Below are 20,577 nucleotides of genomic sequence, written 5' to 3'. Positions count from 1 at the left end.
CCGTTACGTGTCCTTCGGGGTCAGCCAGTGTGTCATGGCCCTTAGTAACCCATTTCCATGGCCGGCACTCTCACACCCTATCCTGTAGGGGTCGGCACTGCACGCAGAGCGCGGTGCCACTCAGCACTGTCAGTCAGCGTTCACAGAGCCCCTCTCGGGCCGGTGCTGCACCCACATACACGTGGTGTCGGCGATGTTAATACATCGCACGCCGTGCCTCTCTAGGGCTGGCATTACACAGTGATATCTGCGATGTCACTACATCTATACAACTCTGTGGCCACTTATCCTCTGCTTTATAGGGGGAATCAAAAGCTTAATATTTTTTTTGCACGATCTGCTAAAACCCAGGTTTAAAACACAAGACGTTCCTTGTATACGTTCACTTTATCCTCGGTCGGCCACAACCACCTGAGGCGGCTCGTGATGAATGCTTCGGGAGTCGCCACGTAAAAACGCAGAATTTCTTTAATGCCCGATGGGGGTGGTGGGGGGAAACTGCAGCATTTCTTTCTGACGCCAAGGCACTCAGAGGACGAGTCGGACGGGGGAAGGTCTTGCGATGCGCAATCGCGGCATGGCACGCACATGGGGGGGGGGACGTGACACCCCCCCCCTTGGCTTTTCTTACGCGTGCCTGCCTGTGTGCGGTACGCTTAACGTGCAGTAACACGCTGCAGCGCATGGGCTGACAATGGAAAGAAAAAAACCAACACTGTGGGTTCAGCTGCTATCAGATGGACGCAGCACAGAGGAGGAGGTGTTGGGGCTTGAGGCCTGATAGCAAGGAAAAACGGTGGAAACTCGACAACGCAAACACACGGACCTGTTCACGACATGCACCACGAGGCCAAAACCACAGGGAGGAAACCAAAGTTCCCAGAGAACCTTCACCCCTGAGGGAGTCGCACTAAGAATCAGAATATTTATTTTTACTGGAGGAATCTGATGAGCTATAAAGCTCTTGTTCAGAGATGACCAGGAGGGGGCGGTTAAGCACATTAGATACAACAACAAACAATAAAAATAAACATCATAGTAGTTTAAAGTACAAGAAAGGTAAACAAATCGCCCAAACATATGTAAATGCAATGTAACCATCCTCATCCGACCAGGCAAACCCCACTGAGGTGTTAACTTATTTTTCAGAAGCGACCTGGCCACAAATGATAGCTCAACGAAGTGGCTTATCATGAGGACATTTATAGCAGTGAAATAATCTAAGTAATCTCAATGTCTTTAAGGATAAAATATAGCATTCTGCTTAGCTCTGCAGGTTCAGTTTCTCACCACATTGTGATGGAGGTTTGTGTGTGCCACAATATTCTTGGCAGGCAGATGTTTTCTTACGTGAAAACACAGGATACAATCTCGAGTGGGTTGTGTAATGTCGTTTGTAACGCTCTGCAGTATCGAGTGTATGTGTTCTTCTTAAGTCAATGATCTTACAGAATTTCTGGTTAGACGAGGATGGGACAGTGCTCTCCACCATTGGCAGTCATGAGCCGTGATTTTAACCTGGCCATCAAACGAACACACAAAAACCCATTGCATTAATTTTAGTTGCTTCACTTAACCTTGCGAAATTCCACCTCTGAAAATAAGAATATCGATTTTTCATCCTTGAAATGAACATTTGTTTGTAGCAGGTGTATGGGAGACTGTGGTATCCCTCAATGCATTTTTTTAATAAATAACTTGAAGGGTTCTCAGAATTAGTTCTGTGAAATCTGCTTCCCCGGGCTGTTCTCTAACAAGAGGCTACTTTGTGGGTGTTCCAAGTGGACGCTTCATCTCATGACACAGATGGTCACTTCACTGTAAACAAATAACTTACGTCAATTGCAGAATAAGGCCGCCACATCGTATGCGGCCGATCTGTATTTTCATCTATTAATGGCGTCCACGCGTTCAATTTGACAGCGGCGGGGAGGTGAAACGCTGGCCAAGTGGCTCCTTGCTCAACCAAGGGTGCACCACTGCTCATCTCCATCGGGCTAAGCTCGTGGTGGAAATTCCACATTCTTGTGGCATGGTTTAGGGTGACCACAGGACAACCACTGCTCATGATCCAGAACGAAAGATGGGATGGTGGCCTGATTTGACCCTTCACCGGAATTTGAACTGGCAGTCTTTTGCTTCTCAAGCCAAGTGCTCTTCACAGAGCGCCACTCGTGTGGATGGCGGGGAATGTGGGGCAAAGATAATGTTTGTGAATCTGAGCAGACACTGAACACACTTGGCTTGAGGTTAGTTCATTTAAACAGTCCAGAAATCAGCCGGTGAATTATAATGCAAGGTGCCATGTGCTACATATTTCCTTTCTCCATTGCTCTGGGTTTGCGGTGCTATGGTGGCAAGATTATGTTAGCTCCCTCTCCTGGTATGCAGGAGGTCGTGGGTTCGATCTTGACTCTGACGCCTGTTTATTTGGAGTATGCATGTCCTCCCCGTGGTCGCGTGGATTTTTATCCGGGTCCTCGGGTTTTTCCCTCCACATTAAGAAACAATACGTTTAGAAGGCTACTCTAAATTTCCACACGATAAGCCACTTTGAGCTATTATTTGTGGCCAGGTCGATTCTGAAAAAGAGCTAATAGCTCTGGGCTTTACCTAGTAAGTAAAATATGTTTAGTTTATTTTTCATAAAGGCAATGATCAATGAAGGATATGCATCACACTTTACTAATATTGTATGTGGCTCGGTGGATTAAAAGCTGTTAAAGTTGACTTATTGAGCTAAATGAGTTAGTATTTGAAGTAATATTTAATGAAGAAAAAAATCTAAATATTCATTCAGAAAATGTCTTAAGAGTCCATTGTACAAAAGCATTGCTTCAACATCTCTTGATAAGCTTCCCCACTTGTGTATGTGCTTGTGAAGCCTATCCGACACTTGTTTTTCCATGTAAACCTGCTAATAGATGTTGCCAGCACTCCATGTCACCGAGCTCTTAATATTGCAAAGTTCTCGAAGTAGCTTAAATATTTACTTCGATGTGAAAACAAGATGAAGTTTGATTGCTACTTCAAAAAAACATTTCCGTAAATCAAACTGAAACATAAAAAATCAACGTCGCTGTGTATAGGAATCCCTTAACAAATTAGAGTTGAGTACATCAAACAATGCAAATTACGAGTAGATGCACTATCAATGCACTACCGTAACAGACGTGTGTTGGCCTACGCACTAACAAAGATATAGACACGAGAAATGTATTTTATAATCTTTACTACACCGTCACCACCCCTCACAGTCATTGCCATAAACCATCTCACTCTTGCACCACACGAGCCAATCTCATCACTCCATCTCCACGCTGGTGGTTGTCCGCTTGGGCATGTTCTGTATTTTGGCTGTCATTCTGTCACTACTCTTCATAAGGTCGCACTCATTTCACATAAAGTGCTTGCCACAAGTGAACCACAATACCTTGCTGATCTCGTCAAGGAGCATAAATCATCGTGCAAACTTTGGTCGTCCTCGCAGCGGCTCTTTGCTAGCCCATCGGACAAAGACGGTCACCGCATCGTGCGCTCTCAGATGCGCTTCTGTGGCCGTCTGGAATGCTCTTCTTTCCGATATTAGGAAGCTGCTAGAGCTATGCACTTTAAAGCATTTAGACTGAAAACTAATTTCTTCAGAACAACTTTTGGTGTTTAGTTTGTCCTTTCCCCCTTGCACCTCCGGTTAGCACGGTTGGCTACGTACATAGGTCTTGTCCAGTCGCCCATCGTCCCTTCTAGCGATGTTTCCTCTCCAATTCCCCGCATGCGTTGCGGTGACGCGGCGGCCCCAGTGGCAATGGTGCAGAGCCTCGCCGTTCGAATCCAGCGGCCGCCTCCGATTTTAATGAAGCGGTCTGCGTCTTTCCCATGGTGATGCCATGCGCGCCATCCGCTTCCCAGTGGCGGCGTGAAAGCTCCCATGAAGTCATGCGCAAGAGGTAGGCGGCCCAATGCATTGACGGCATCACGGTCCACATTGCCAAAAATAAATCGATTGCCCCGGAAATTGCTCGCGGAGGATATACATTCCAGGCATCGCCATCACCCTGTGCCTCTTGCGAAAAACTTGGCAAGGCCGTCCTGAAAATAAGTCGTAAGGCTTTGTTTGTGGTTTTCCTGGGTAAACAAGTTTAATAAAAATATCGCAGATTTTGCAAATAAAGTGTGCCAAGGCATGAGCAACGAACGCACACTATGTGAGCCAAAAGCACATGGCGATATAAATGCAAATATGACGTATTATTCTTATGGCAGCAAGCAATGCAGATCTGCCTTTCGCCCAGCTGGTATCTGTTCCCTGGAAATTGTGCTGTGTGGTGGTGTAACTTTGACAGTATCTCAGGTTGGGATTATTGAAGGGTGGATTGGGATGTGCATTCAGAATGTTACATCGCTTGCTTCAAGATTGGTGGTTTTACTAATTGTTTTTAAACATCTTTTTTTATATTATCTGAACGAAATAATTAACGATTTGTACTGTAAAAGTGTGATGACATGAGTCTGACAATGCGTGAAGTAAAGGACGATGAAAGTGTGACAATCAGTGGTGAATGATGGATGGGGTTGAGAATTTGGGAAGAGGGATTGAGTTAGTGATGGGGACGGGAGGGGGAAGGGGGAAGTTTGGTTAAGCACAGAAAAATAAGTGCGTTTTAAGGCAAGAACGAAAAATAGACACGTGTAGAGGACTGCAGAGCTTGGGAAATTGTCGACACCGGATCACTGCCTTGCGTCAGCGATTGTGGGATACAATTTTCATGAACAACGAGATATAAAACAGATTTTTTTTTTCCCGTGCGGTAATAAAAAAAAAATTGAGGTCATAATAATTATGTACGCCAATCCTTTGAAGTAACGTTCCGCAAAGTAGCCGACTGTAATGACTCCCAATTGTGGTTGCCCACGCAATTATCTGAGGCTTATTATTCCGGAAAGCGGTCAAAGTCGGGCATGATTGCCTTGCCTCTTGGCTACAAGTACATCGGATTTTTTTTACTCAATTTGAATATTGTTTTGTTTAAATACCGAAAGAATATTTCACACCGTTATATTAGCAGTTGTGTTATATAACCAAACTCTGTTGGACATCTTCTATTGATTATCATTATTCATACTCATTCTCATCCCTTTTGTCAATCCACTGCTGGATGATGGCCTCCCCAAGATGTATTGGCCATGAAGGTTGTTTGACCATATTTGTTTGACCAAAAGTAGTCATTCATGCAAATCATGTACATTTTACATACACACTTGAATACATCAATTTTCAATGTTTTTGTAAATGTTTTATACCGGACACCTTTTCTCCGTCCATTATTGATCCAGCTTCAAATGTTTTGTAACTAGGGAGGCAAGTAAATAAACGGCTGTAGCTACTACTTCAGCCACCAATAATGAACATTACTTTCTCAAGCAACAGCATAAACAACAACAGCAGCATCAGCCGTCATTCGCCAGTAAGTGGCGGTGACGTCACCGCAGGGTTATGCACGCTTAGAGGCCGTGTGAAGTGTAGAAGGCTCGTGGGCAGGTCATGGGACAGAGACCCCCAGGTGTTACTTGTTCACCAGGGGCGTGTGGTCAGGGAAGGCAGGGGAGGCAGAGCCTCACCTGTCACACTCCAATGAAAATAGCTGTTACGAAAAGTAAAAAAGAAAGAAAAATTAAATAAAATTAATATTAAGATTTTTCCACTGATCTGTGTTATAAATGTCATTTCTGTACGATTCCAATCATTTTTATAGTCAAAATCGCCAAATTTGCGGAGCTCCGCTGCAAATACAGGAAGAGACGAGAGGTGAGGCAGCGACGAGCTCAGCCTCCCCTCTGATTGCACAACCTCTCAGTAACTGGATGGAGCGCGGGCAATAAGCGCGTGCCTGTTACTATCTCAGTATGTCACCAATGTAATGTTTGTAGACCCCTTCATTTCATGTCCTCGCCTTCCATACTCACGTATGTGTATAAAGATATTTAGGCTCGCTGGTCTCGTCATGAAACTGCAACGAAAAAGCACCAGGGGAGGCAGCTATCACATCTGCCTCACTGAGGGGGGCCACGCTCTCTCCGTGAGGACACACCCCCCTCCGTGAGGACACGCCCCCTCAGTGAGGCCAGGCCCCTCAGTGTGTGAATCTGGCTCTGACACGAGCCAGTGCCTCCCCAGCCATTGACCTCGCCGCACGTCACTGTTGTTCACTGACTGTGATGGCTGTGCCCCCCACTGCCAAACTTGCTCTGTCGGTACAAAGAAAAAAGGATAATCTGCATAGCCTTAACAGACTGTTGGGGCAAGTGCTGTTAGCGAGCAGCACCTATAAAGGTGGACACGGCACACGAGGGGGTGGGTGGCCAGCGCCACGTCCAGCCGCCGTTGTCTCCCAAGTGGCGATGATTAAACACTGCACCAGGTATTCATTAGAGGCTGAGTCGACCAAGGGGTGGCCCAGAACCGGTTTAGATAATCATCACTGCTGTTAACCATGACCGGGAATCGAACCCAGGCCGGCAAATGCATGCGCACACACACAGCACAGGCGGTGCATCTTGCCCCCACTTAATGAGATTTTTTAAAAAAACTAAACTTACCTCAGCTCCTTGTTCATGCCATATAAAATAAGCACACCTGTTCACTGTTGTTGCTCATCAACAATCCAGTGAATATATGTTAAAACGGCCTGTTATGTAATGCTCTGGCTAGAATAGGCTTTGTGTGTAATGTGGATAAACGTGCATTCTGTTCTTGCCAAACATGTACGCTGTGGCCATCCGTGTGCGCACACCCACACACTATTATACACGTACAGCTCTTTAGTCAATCCACTGCTGGATGGAGTTTTGTTTTGACCACACTCCCGCCATGCCGGTCGGTGAAGGCGGGGGAGCATAGACTTTTGGAGCAGGGTACAATACAGCGACAGCTTTCTTTTTTTTCTGCAATGCCCTCTGCTGACAACGGAGCCCGGCAGCAGCCTTTAGCATCTATTCCAGGCCCAGCCCGCTTAGCTTCCAAGCTCTGACAAGATTAGGCGCATTCCACGCGATTTGGTTATGGGGCACGCGACATGATTTGTTCGCCCCTGAGCCAGAATGCTTATTATATCAGAAGCGGCCGCTGCTGCTGCTGATGGAAAACACTTACTACTTGAGACCGACTGTCGACGTGACCTCAAGCCTGTCTTTGTGTTCTCTCTCCCTCTCTCCTCCTTGCAGCGGCGTGGTGCAATCTCATTTGAAAGCTCGGACCAGAATGCCATTTACGTTCGCATGCTAGGTAAGTGCGCCTGCGATGTCTCCCCTTCCTCGCCGCCACCATTGCCAACGCGATCATCAACTCTGACCGCCAAAGCCCTCTCCACGCTTAATGCCTAATTTGATTTGGGTTTATGCCGCGTGCAGTGATATTTCTTTCATGCCAAAATTCTCGTAGTTAACCCCTCTCCACCAGCCAACACTATTGTCACATTTACAGAGATTAATTACACGTGCCAAAAGCATAGATCACATTCAAGGTGGCTTTGTAAGACTTTTCACGATTGAATGTGGCACCAGACGTACGACGGCACTTTATTCCCAACTGCATTGAACTTGCTCAGCCCTGTGCTTCTGGAAATCGTACGGGCTGCATCAGCTGACCGATTTAAATACCTGCCGTGACAACATCCGAATGAAAGATTTCGGGGCAGGGAGGAAGCACAGCACCACACTTGGTAACCCCTTCACAGCATCCACCTCCTAATTATACAACTTTGGGTTTAATCATTGCACTTCGAATTGTTGTATATACTGGTGTCGATTCCAAATCGTTTGTTCGATAAAAAATACTCTTGGGGAAATAAAATGCCTGCTGTGACATCACCAACTAAATGGGTAATTTACATTTTTATCAATTTGGGCCCTGGATACTTTGTAAAATGAATACCCTACACTCGATGTAAAATGAGAGTTTTATTTCTGTGTTTGGGCCCGTAGGTATATAGCAATTGACAGCCTCTGTAATTTGATATATTATCACATTTAAAATGTGTGTACGATTCAAGAATCCTTTCTTTTTTCATCTCATTTATTGCCTCGTTTGTATTGTTTGTTGTCTCTTCTCCCTCTCAAGTATAGCTTCCTTCTGCAGTAGCCTAAATGTAACGTTAGCAAGCTATTGATTCCTATACGCACAAATCACTGCATTGCATCGTGAGCGTAATAATCCATTTTGATGGCTAACGAAGTGAATCACTGTGTGCCTATTTACCGTACATGTTACACAGTGGAACTCAGGCTTCACTCGGGTCTGTTGTTGGTGAAAACTGCATTTATTTTAGTTCCGTTGCGACCAAATGGGTGCTACCTGGCGATGGCTAATGATCTCTGCTTGGCTGAGACCACATCGAGCGATTGAGTCGGGCTAAGGTCAGCCGCCCAGTTGGCCCATTGGTAGAGCGGGCAGCTTGCAAATCCGAAGGTTACGATTTCAAATTTCCGGTTGTGGGTTGACTCTACCCATCGTCCCTGTGGGGGTCGATTAACTGAGTCCCGCTTTGTGGTGACATCAACAGTGAATAGACTCACCCCCGCCATAGGTATGTGGAATTTCCAACGACTTGCTCAGGGGCTGTAAACAGGAGATGAGCACTGCCTCCAATGCTCATTGGGGCAGGAATTATTTTTTTTTAAAGTGGCTCTAGGCCAGGGATGAAGAGAAACAAAAACCATCCCGTGATTAGTCTTCCAGTTTTCTGCCAAGTGAGCACAAGACGGGTGGAGCTGGTGGCCAGGGTGACCCTCGTCAAGGCTGTTCACATCGCTAGCCAGAACGGGATTTCTAACAACGCTCGCGTGTGCACAAGTTTCTGGGGCGAAACGCTCTAACCGTCTCATTCGTCCACAGTGACGTATGTACGTACGTTGAACTTCTGTCCGTTCCGTACGTAGCCGACCGTGCCCATCGGAGGTGTGGGGGGGGAAGGACAACAAAATAAAAACACAAAAAGCAGTTTTAAAGAAATTAGTTATCAATCTATTTGATTTGAAAGTCGATAGCTCCAGTGGCTTCCTAATATTCGAAGGAAGAGCGTTCCAGGCAGCCGCAGAAGCATCCAAAAGCAAGTGATGCAGTGACCATCTTTGTTCGATGGCGAGCCCCGATCCATTGGCAGGACAGCCTGTAGGTGTCCACTGATCATTTCGTCATTTGTTTCCACTTTCCTCTGTCTTGTTCCCAATTTGTTCAAGAAGTGCCACATCTTTTTTTCACACCAATCTCTTATGCCGTCATCAAGCCATTCTCTGTGAGGTCTTCCTCTCTTTCTGGTTCCTTCCATTTTTCCCAACAACAACACACTTTTTATTTTCCTGTTTTTCATCCTGCGGTTGGCCGTCCATGCTTTCGTACCTCCGATTAGCACGGTTGGCTACGTACGGTGCGAAATAAGTTCTACACACATACACGATTGATATACAGTATTAATATGAGTATATCTGAACACGTACATATTCCACAGCCGAGATATTTGTGTACACAATGCTACTGAATAAAGTACGAGGTCATGCAGAAGCACTGCTCTCAAATATTTAATGGAAATTGGATGATACAATTGGATGAAAGCATTGCACTCAAACTATCACAGGTAAATTCCATCATCTTGTTTTTTGCCGTGACCCAGCCATGGAAATTCCACATTCCAGTGACCGGGATGAGTGCATTCATAGTACGAACACGTTAATTTCCCGCAGAGTGGTAGTCATTTCTTCAGCGATGGAGGAATAAAGGGTGCAGTGATGCACTAACCACCACTCTTAACTCACCACCGCTAAAACCCACCACCCCTCTAACTCACCACTGCTCTAACTTGCCGAATAAGTAATTTTTAGCATTCTATGAATCTTGCTTTTGACCAGCCCTGTATTCTCATCCTGGAATTCCACTGGCAAAACTTCAGACGTCTCGTTGTGACGTCAATAAAAATAAATGCACTCTCATCCACATCTGTCCATAACACTGAACCTTTTCCTTCGAGTGTATTTGAAGTCATGGGAATTTAAATAGCAAGTCGGTGTTCCAAGATCTTTATAAATTGGCGTACCCTATGGAAAATTACACAATTGTGTTTGTGTGAGCACATGCTGAAGATGCGTGTGTGTACTTGTATGAACGTATGTATACGTGTTACACTTGGTACACGTGTTTACCCAGGAAAGCCTCGCTGAGTCTCATGGCTCTGTTTAAGGAGGATCCTGCAAAGTATTTATCCAGTAGGGGAGTTTGACTGCTATGGGCGCCACGGTGGCGAGATGTTAACTACCTCGCCTAGTATGCAAGAGGTTGTGGGTGGCATCCCGACGATGCTTTTATATTTGGAGTTTGCATGTCTCTCCGTGGTCGCGTGGATTTTTCTCCGAGTCCTCTGGCTATTCCCTGTACATTTTAGAATCATTTAATCGATCAGATTAATTGGCTTCTATACATTTACACACCATAAGACACTTCGTTGAGCCATCATTTATGGCCAGGTCGCTTCTGAAAACAAGCTATATTGCTCAGTGGGACCTTAACTGGTAACGTACAAATTGTTTAGTTTGAGGCGAAATTCCACATTCCAACTGTGCATTATGCGGGTAATGTTTCAAATTTGGACTGTCACACCGGCACACAATATCCTACTCTTGACATCACGGTATCTGCAATGCTCGCCATGAAGTTGTCCGGTCAATGCTACCTCCTCCCCCCCCACAGTAACCAGGGCGGCCACCAGAGTCGAACCGCGACCCACTAGAACGAGCCTGTGAACGCGCCACCGCTGGCCCATATCACGTCCCCCCCCCCCGCCCCGTATAGCCCATCGTAAGGCTTGGCCTTGTGAAGCAAGGGCACCCTGGCCTGTGGGGCGTACGGACGTATTATTTATTAATTTATTTTGCCCCCCCCCCCCTGCCTTGCCGTGTGCGTGCGCGTATAAATACTCGGCCGCGTCGCGTGCCACTCGTTTTTTAGGAGTGCCCTTTAGTAATGGGTGACACGTAACTGAAAGCAGGTGGCTAATTTGACCATGTGACACCCGGTCCACGCTGTGGCCTGCTCGCGGAGAGCCCTGTGCAATTTCGCAAACGCGCGGGAGCGTCTCAATCGTCGTCAGGCAGGCAGGCAGGGAGCACCGGAGGCTTTATGCACGTCTTCTGCAGAGGTACGCGCCGCTCTCTGATGCACGCACTGTGGCCGTGCCGTCGTGTGCAGTGTTGTATTCAGTGCCGTTCGGACATTTTTTCAGACTTTCGTAGGCTGCAGCTTTCTTCTCCACTGACTCGCATGCTTGTAGTAAAAACTTAATGTCTATTTAAGTTTCTGTTTTGAAGGTAATTATCACATTCGTTATCATGCGCAAGCATTTTTTTTCATGCTCAAAAACACAATAACAATGTGTAATGAGGAGTTATTTTGCCGTAGTGCATATTTTTTGATGTTTAACATGCAATGGCCTTTGCTTTCCATGACCATAGGCACTGAGAATTGTGTGCTGTTTGAATAACCCTGAAGTGTAGACAGACTCATTGATCAATATTCTCATCAAGGGTCACGCGATTAACCCTTTGAAAGATTGAGTGGATTCAAATATGTCTTGCGGCGATATCTGGAATTACATGGCTAATCTCATTGTTATTTGACTATAAACTAAATTACAAACGAAACCATTTTTTTTCTACCAGGTAAGGCCCACTGAGCTATATAGTTATTTTTCAGAAGTTACCTGGCCACAATTGATAGGTCCACGAAGTGGCTTATCACGTGGACATTTATAGCAGCCAAATACTCTAAATGCATGTTGATTCTAAATATGGAGGGAAAAAACTAAGGACCCGGAAAAAAAAACCATGCGACCACGGGGGGAGAGAGATATGCAAACGACAAATATACAACAAGCGTCAGGGTTAGGATCGTATGTCGTGGTCAAAAGGTCATCGCAGCCAATCCCCTTTGCACCAACACCCTCTGCCACCACCACCGCCCCTTTTAATCTTTCTACCAAATCCCACAACTGTATTAAAACTACAAGCAGTTCTTGCAGTGAGACACGAGTGTTACCACTGCCCCCCACGCTACTGCCACGGTAGCAGTTGAGGCTTATTGGGAAAACTCAGTCAGCCTCCAATCTAGAAGTTCTTTACTCTCCTGGGCTGCCCATAAATTCTGGATTTCCATCAACATCGACAAGTGAGCTGCTATCTCCTCCTCCTTGAAATCCTTGCTCCTTTAAATCTTGACTCAAGACATTTTCTCCTCTGCCTGGACAGAATTTCGGCAAAATATCGGCCGTCATTCTCCCGAAACATGGTGAAGCGGTGTCCATTAACGTCACGAGAATTGTGCCGATGGTTCGAGGTCACCTCAGCCCATTATTAGCTCCGTGTTGTTTTTAATGAACCGTTCCCACAACTTCTTCTAATTTCCGTACACTCATTTCCATGAACTTTCATTTCAACATCAGCTGTGGCCAGACATGTGCACTTGTATTGTATTGTGTGTTCCCATCCATTCGCATTGCTCAAACACTTCAGCCGTGGCTGTAAGTGCCGTTTGTGTTTGCACATGGACCATGAGTGCAGTTCCATAATATTTACAGCTTCAGGGCAGGCTGGAACGGGTATGCAAGGTGTTTTAAAGTTGGTTAAGCATCGCTTCCTTGCTGTTATTATTTTGGCCAAAATTCTCAAAGGTGGCATTCCTTTTTAATGCCAAATGTTTTCCACTTTTGGATCTATTCTAGCTTCCCTTTGTCTCGTGGCTCACACATAGAGAATGAACGTATCATTTTTACACTAGTCGTAGCAGCAATACTACATACTTTCAGAGCAAGTCAATTTTACTTTTTTGTCTCGTGGCTCACACATAGAGAATGAACGTATCATTTTTACACTAGTCGTAGCAGCAATACTACATACTTTCAGAGCAAGTCAATTTTACTTTTTTGTCTCGTGGCTCACACATAGAGAATGAACGTATCATTTTTACACTAGTCGTAGCAGCAATACTACATACTTTCAGAGCAAGTCAATTTTACTTTTTTGTCTCGTGGCTCACACATAGAGAATGAACGTATCATTTTTACACTAGTCGTAGCAGCAATACTACATACTTTCAGAGCAAGTCAATTTTACTTTTTTGTCTCGTGGCTCACACATAGAGAATGGACGTATCATTTTTACACTAGTCGTAGCAGCAATACTACATACTTTCAGAGCAAGTCAATTTTACTTTTTTGTCTCGTGGCTCACACATAGAGAATGAACGTATCATTTTTACACTAGTCGTAGCAGCAATACTACATACTTTCAGAGCAAGTCAATTTTACTTTTTTGTCTCGTGGCTCACACATAGAGAATGAACGTATCATTTTTACACTAGTCGTAGCAGCAATACTACATACTTTCAGAGCAAGTCAATTTTACTTTTTTGTCTCGTGGCTCACACATAGAGAATGAACGTATCATTTTTACACTAGTCGTAGCAGCAATACTACATACTTTCAGAGCAAGTCAATTTTACTTTTTTGTCTCGTGGCTCACACATAGAGAATGAACGTATCATTTTTACACTAGTCGTAGCAGCAATACTACATACTTTCAGAGCAAGTCCATTTTACTTAGCTTGTTGGCATACATTTACAATTAAACTTTTTCTTACACAGATCCGGCTTAAGTGTTTTTGGTTAAATTGTTGCAAGGTTGCTGCACTTTACACACGCGCTGACGAGAGGGACTGTTGGGGCACGCTCTTATTGGGTGGACAACACTCGGCAGGAGTTGATGTAGCTAGAGCCACACATAACCACCTTTGTCTTGCCACGTGTTGTGACAACTATTTTATTTAGGGCATTAGTTCCCAGCCTTTTGTTCCCACCGGGGCACCGCGGTGGCAAGGTATTAACTACCTCGCCTGATATGCAGGAGGTCGTGGGTTCGATCCCGGCCCTTGACACCTGACACCTGCTGTATATTCGGAGTTTGCGTGTCTTGTCTCTCCGTGGTCGCGTGGATTTTTCTCCGGGTCCTCCAGTGTTTCCCTCCACATTTAGAAACATGCGTTTATATTATTTGGCTGCTATAAATTTCCACATTATAAGCCACTTCATTGAGCTATGGCTCAGTGGGCCTTACCTGGTAAAAAAAGATGTATATATATAATTTAGCGTTTGGTCCGCGGACGACTGGTTCTTGGCGAGGCCATGGGAAGTGTTCCTGGAACTGTTGCAGATGAGTTTCTTTTCACGAAATGCCAGATTTCTTTTCCTGCATGGTGGTCCGTGGAAATCTTGCAGGCCCATAGTGCTCCAGGGGCCCAGACAGGTTGGGAACCCCATTGGCCCTAAGGGGCTGCTTCACTCTGTTCATAAACCAATTAGCCACGGTGATACAGTACGTGGCCAGCATATGGGACCAGTGTGTCTGGCCGTCCGTATTGTCATAGTGCAGTACACCAAGCTACACAACTGTCGTCTGTCTCCTCTTACTTTGACTTGACGCCTGCCTCTCTGTACTTGCTGTACTTGGTGTACGACCTGTCCCTTGGTTGCTGCGTGGCATGACCCTCAACCTCTTGACCCCTCCCCAAACCTCTTTGTTGTGAGTGCCCGTAATGTTGTAGCCAGTGGGTAGCGAGGCATCCATCGCTAACATATCACTGCAGGGAAAGGTGCATTTTACGGGCATTAAAATGCATTTCAGTTGTTTGAAAATTAAGGTTACGTGCCCTTCTTTCTTCGAGACCATTGTGTACATATATTATAAGAGTGCCATGGTGGTGAAATGTTAACTACCTCACCTGGCATACAAGAGGTCGTGGGTTCGATCCCGGCCCTGACTCCTGTATGTTTGTAGTTCTCCATGTTCCCCCCGTGGTCACGTGGATTTTGCTGTGGTTGTCCCCTCCACATTTAGACTCGACAGGCGTTCAGAGTATTTGGCTGCTATAAATCTCTACACAATAAGCCACGATGTTGACCTATCATTTGTGAAAGTCAGGTTGCTTCTTAAAAAGCACTATATAGCAGCTCAGTGGTGCACCTTACCTGGTAAAACGAAAAAATTGTTAAATAGAAATAGTCAAGGAGGTAAACGGTGCAGAGATGGAGGAGACGGTGGGGGGGACATTGGCCACTGGAGTGAGGATCAAGGGAGGTGAGCGTCCGCTCGCGGTCGCTCGCCCGCAAGGGGGCACGTGAAAATCATCCACAACGTTTTCTATGGCCAATTAACGTAAAAGCGCAATTGTCCAATTACTGTGCAGTGTGAACAATATACGCGAATTACTCAGCGGGCTGTGACAGCCTGTTTGTTAATCGTCATTACAGTTTTCGCAAGGGAGGCCAAGATAACCATAATTGCACAGAGTTGTTTTTTTAAAGTCATTTAGTTTTGTGTAATTTTCTCATTTTGCTATCTCAGCGATGGCATAGGCACAGAACGATCACTTTTTTTACTCCCTTTCTAAATCGTGTAACTTTCAATTGAAACGGCTCACTTTGGTAGTGCCCCCCCCCCCCCAACGCGGCTCTAAGGTGGCTTGGGAGCCTCACTTTCTAACTCTTACTCGCTCTGTGTTGAGCCACGTTGTGACCACTCGGCAATCCAGCATACCCAGGGGTAAATTGCACGCGAAAACCCCTATGGCAGGGCCTCTCATTCATTCTGAAAAGGCTTTCCCGCACCAATCCCGGCAATTTACAACCAAAAATGGTAATTTGGTTTTGCCAACGCAATAGAGTATATCGGTCAATACCTTGTGTGATACTGTCGAGGTGAAAACATGAAGACGCTCTTTAAATCTAAGTTCCATTGCAAACTAAGCGATACGACTTAAGCTTGTTAATGCCAAGAGCTTCAGCAATTCTTAACATTTGCTTATTTGCCGTTACAGTACTTATTTACGATAATTATTATTCCGCCTACTACTGCAGGAGGCTCTGTGAGTGGCCGATTTTGTTTGGTGTGTTGCAGGCGATGTGCGAGTAAGAAGCCAGGCAGGATTCTCAGCCCAGACCCAGCGCAGGGGCTCCTACCCTCAACTCGACTTTAGACTTTTGCACTGTAAGTCAGTCCCCGGGCTCATGGCGATCCCACGCCTCACGCACCCTCGCACCACCTCAGACGCACGCCTCCTCGCTCAAGTGGATGGACGATGCACGTTGTGTCGGGGTTAGGGTGACCGAGCTCGCACAAAATCTTACCGGGTAATTTGTGTTGTTAGTTCTCAATTTAACACGCAGGCTTTCACGACCAATATTGTCCATAGTAGAGGTTTTTGGGTTAGATCGCATAAATATAAAGGTGCCGTTAAACCCGCCATCACCCGACACAGCCAATTAGTAAGGGTTGTCACGGCAACAAAACGTGCCAATTCGCTACTAGTTCAGCACGCCGGTCGTGTGCTGGAGAGTAAACCCACTACAACGTTTACAATTCGAGTACCGTGACGTTTCACCAGTAATTACAACAACCAGCATCATCAGACGGACAGCCAGAGTTGCGGAGAAATCCTCCTGTTTCGGTCTTAAATATAGGGATGAATGTGATGTCGTCACTTGAGCCAATCGTGTTAGTTCTCAAAGCTGGCGAAGTGAACGACCAAGGCACCCACGAATGTCCCAGCGCGTCGTCACGGTTGACATCGCCGGATTTGAAATTCTCCCGAAGCCGCCAACTGGTCACATTAAATGATCAGAATCGTATAGAACACACGTCTCGCTGACGAAAGATACACCTATTGAGCTGCTCAATGTAATGCTTAAAAAGGCAAGCGTACAAATAATACGTCATTTTTGGAGGCAAACCAGAGTTCCTGACAACTTACTTACAAAAAGCACCAGTTGATCTACTCTCATATTTGTGTAATGCCATTAGAATTACTATAGAATGTTGCCTTTTTTTAGGGGCCCCCACATCCACCGCACAGTAAATGTGCTGAAAATACTGTTGAATCGTGCGCCGTTCTCAGCTTTATTGTGATTTTTTTTTTGCCGGAGTGTTTGTGGCTTGATGATGATGATGATGTTTCGATTTAAAGCTTTTGTGACTGCAGGGATTCATATTCTTGGTTCTTTCGGTAAAGTCACTTAGAAGGGAAATAATTAAATAAGAAAAAAATGTACAAATAAAACAATAAAAATTTTTTGCTGTGGTTTTCACACCTGATGATGATTGCTTGTGTTGCAATCGACACGTCGTGAAAATGTTATTGTTTTATTTTTATTATTTCCCTTCTACGTGACTTTACCAAAAGAACCAAGAATATAAAGATGATGATGTTGTTTGCTCATCCAGGAAAGCCTCACTAAGTCTTCAGAGAAGCGATGGGTTTCATTGAATAGCCCTACGTGTATGGCAGTGCGACAGGTAACCTCGTACAGTTTTAAAGCAACAATATGGTTTTTCCGATCACGACGATTTTTTTCATGGGTTCGATTCCCAACTGGGTTGCCTTTCTACGTGAAGTTTGAATCCTGGACATCTGTGAAAAAGAGCTATATCGCTCATCGGATTCCTCCAGTATAAATAAATAATCTTATTCTGTATGTTCACCCACCGCTACGTGGGATTCCTCCGAGTTCCCTGATAGTCTCCCCCAATAGCTAAAATATATATATAATGTAACCCCCTTCTGCAAGAATAAAAAAACTTGGCAGGATACCCCTGAAAAAAAGTGTTGAGGCTTTCCTGGGTAAACAAGCAAATCAAATCTATGCAATTCATGTCCTTTAGGGGCGACAGAATTTTCAACGAAACTTTAAAGTACCCCGATCACCCAGCATGTTACCCCCCTCCAGCGATTGAAATGCCATCTTTGCTCATGCGCGTTTGGGTTTCCCTTCGACGGGGAGCGTCTTCGCTTCACGGAGCTCGGTTCTTGGTAGCCGGAGTGGAGTGTCTCAGCCATGTGGAACCGCATTTAATTCGGGAAATAAATATTTCTGGCTCAGAATAACAAGAAATAAATACCGTTTGCAAGGGCAGAGATGAGAATGCTGAGATGCAAATGAATAAGTTTGAGCCTTAGCGGGAGTCACTGATGTTCTCGAGAAGTTAAGGTGCGGTGAGACTTTGGTGTTTGGGCACGCGTAAAGAAGCGATAGAAGGGCTGTAGAGACACCAGCGGTGCAGGGGAGGAGGGGAGGGAGACCGAGGGTGAGAGATGGGAGGATGCAGCGGAACGAGGACAGTGGACGTGACCTCGAAGAGGCGCAGAATAGCAAATCCGAGCAGCCCGACCCCAAGCGGTCTTTTGGTTTAGCAGAAGTCTTTGTGCCTTGCGATGGTGAAAAGTAAAAGAGTCTCCCACCAGCAGTGCCGACGCATCGTCCATCCTGGACTCATCGGTGGTGCCGGCGCCGTGTTGATCCTGTGCTCCTCGTAGTTGCCAGAGCTTTGTCGATCCTGTGCTCATCAGCCATGCCGTCTCGATCCTGTGTCGCGTATGCAGCTGCGGCGGCAGGCTCTGGAGAGAGCGCGTCGCGGCGCAAGGTGAAGCGCCTGCTGAGCTGCCAGCGCTACCTGCGGGCCACGCCGGTGCAGCGGGGCGGCTGCTCGCGTCTCTCCCTTCACATGCTGGACGACGATTACGACGGGCAGGCCAAGGTGGGCTCCTGCACGGCTTCACATTCGTAACGACAATCGTCTTCACATTCATAATAACGATCATCTTCACATTCATAACAACGATCATCTTATGCTTAGGTTTTTTCGGTAAAGTCACATAGGTAAAACATTTAAATTAATAAAAAGTAAAATAAAAATAAAATAAAAATCACGACGTTTCGGAGGCAACACAAGCTTCCGTCTTCAGGCGGAACAGTTACAGCACGATAGCTGTATCAAGTGAGAGAAATTCCAAGAAAACCGTATTTTTTTTTAATACTTTTTAGTAATTTTAATTTTTTACCTACGTGACTTTACCGAAAAAACCTAAGAATATGAATCCTTGCAGTCACGAAAGCTTCAAATCTAGAACGATGATCTTCACATTCGTAACAACGATCGTCTTCACATTCATAATAACGATCATCTTCACATTCATAACAACGATCATCTTCACATTCATGACAACGATCCTCTTCAAATTCATAATGACATTCATATGGCACCCAGTTCTTTAAATGCCTCAGAAACTCAAAGCTCATGACACCACATCTCATCGCAAATATTTGAAGAGCACCCCCAGTGGTAGCTGTCCCTGCACCGCACAAGGTAGCTGGGCGCCAGCCTTGCAAGAGGGACATTGTCCGCCAGTATGGGGGGACGATGATTGCTGCGTGTAATCTCGATTTAAGTTCATTTGGCGATACATTTTTTTTTTTTTATCTGGAAAATTTGGATCATGACGCCGGCGGCACACGGTGGCCTACTCGTTATGAATGACGACACGGGATCTTTAACGTCCACTGTGAAGCGGACGGCACGTGCGGTTAATACTTCCCCCGCACCTCCGATTAGTACAGTTGGCCCGGCACGAAAGAAGTTCAACATACATACATTCACAGTGTTAACCAGGGGCGCCTTTCAGATTCGACCTACGCATCTCTCCAACAAACGGCGACCACTCTTCCGCCGGGCCGTATCACTACCCCACTCGTTCCCAGTCTTTCTCATACGATGATGATGGCGGCGATGATGATGGCGGCGATGATGATGGCATCAGGGGTGGCATGTGTATGACCTTATCACCTTGGCCGATCATGTTTATTAATCATCACTTGTTTATTCTTGCCGGGTTTTGGGCAAAACCCTTTTATCAATTTCGCTTCCAAACCCCCGCTGGTCAGGTGGCAGTCTCAAGAACTTCCTCATCTGTTGTGACTGTGACTCTCTCTTCTCTGCAATCAGTTATATAAATTAGTGCCACGCTGTTTTTGTACGTCGTCTTCAGGTGCATTGGAATTTATAATGCCATATGATAGTATGGTAATTCATATGTATATACCTGTGCATAGAATATATAGTAGATAATTTACCATTGGTTTGTTGTAAAGTGTAGCTTTGTAGAATTTTTAATTCTCCCAATTTTTTTATTTGTATCATTCTCTGCTCATTGCTCGGACCATCTTTGAGTAGACGAGGGATGTAGCATTGCATGTGTATTGATGTACACGTGGTATGTGCTAAGTGAGACTTGTGTGCCTTCCGTTGCAGTGCATGTTGATGAAGGCTGCAAGCTGGAGCTTTGACATGTTTTTGTTCGACCGATTAACCAACGGTAAGACTTTTAATTTCGCCGTTGTTAAATTATTCATGCGTCCTCTCAAAGGCATAAGTTTCCCCGACCTAAGTCAGAATTCAATTATGAGCATTCCCTTGAAAATGAGAATACCAGCTGAGCACGAATGCGTATTTATATTATACTTCGATGATCTTAAACTTGGTAAAAAAAAGTTTTTCTTAATTTTATATTTAAAAAAATGTAGTTCTGGCCAATTTCCGCTGATGTTAGTCATGGCCTAGAGTTTTACTCGGTTCGCTTGGTTCATTTAGCGCACCTCCTCTCTCTCCAAGTGTATTGCTACGTCAACTTCATCAGGTTATCGTCATTGTGTC

General features: G+C 45.3%; 1 protein-coding gene across 5 annotated transcripts in view; it reads left to right on the top strand.

Annotated features, from left to right (window-relative positions):
- Positions 1-20,577, top strand: part of LOC133353041 (high affinity cAMP-specific 3',5'-cyclic phosphodiesterase 7A-like) — a 119,541-nt gene that overhangs the window by 73,694 nt on the left and 25,270 nt on the right. For 3 of the 5 annotated variants that reach the window (XM_061569128.1, XM_061569131.1, XM_061569130.1), the window contains 4 exons: positions 7,222-7,282; positions 15,991-16,080; positions 18,470-18,624; positions 20,176-20,239. In XM_061569128.1, coding sequence (XP_061425112.1) covers positions 7,222-7,282; positions 15,991-16,080; positions 18,470-18,624; positions 20,176-20,239 — 370 coding nt within the window. Of the gene's footprint in view, positions 1-7,221; positions 7,283-11,012; positions 11,184-15,990; positions 16,081-18,469; positions 18,625-20,175; positions 20,240-20,577 lie in introns of those variants that run through there. The other 2 variants (XM_061569132.1, XM_061569129.1) reach the window with 2 other exon arrangements.

The sequence above is a fragment of the Lethenteron reissneri genome, chromosome 42 (genome assembly GCF_015708825.2).
Source record: "Lethenteron reissneri isolate LAM-NWPU_2019-01 chromosome 42, ASM1570882v1, whole genome shotgun sequence".
In the NCBI taxonomy this organism is placed as follows: domain Eukaryota; kingdom Metazoa; phylum Chordata; class Hyperoartia; order Petromyzontiformes; family Petromyzontidae; genus Lethenteron; species Lethenteron reissneri.
Note: the sequence above shows the minus strand (reverse complement) of the source record. Positions and strands in the feature narration are given on the sequence as shown.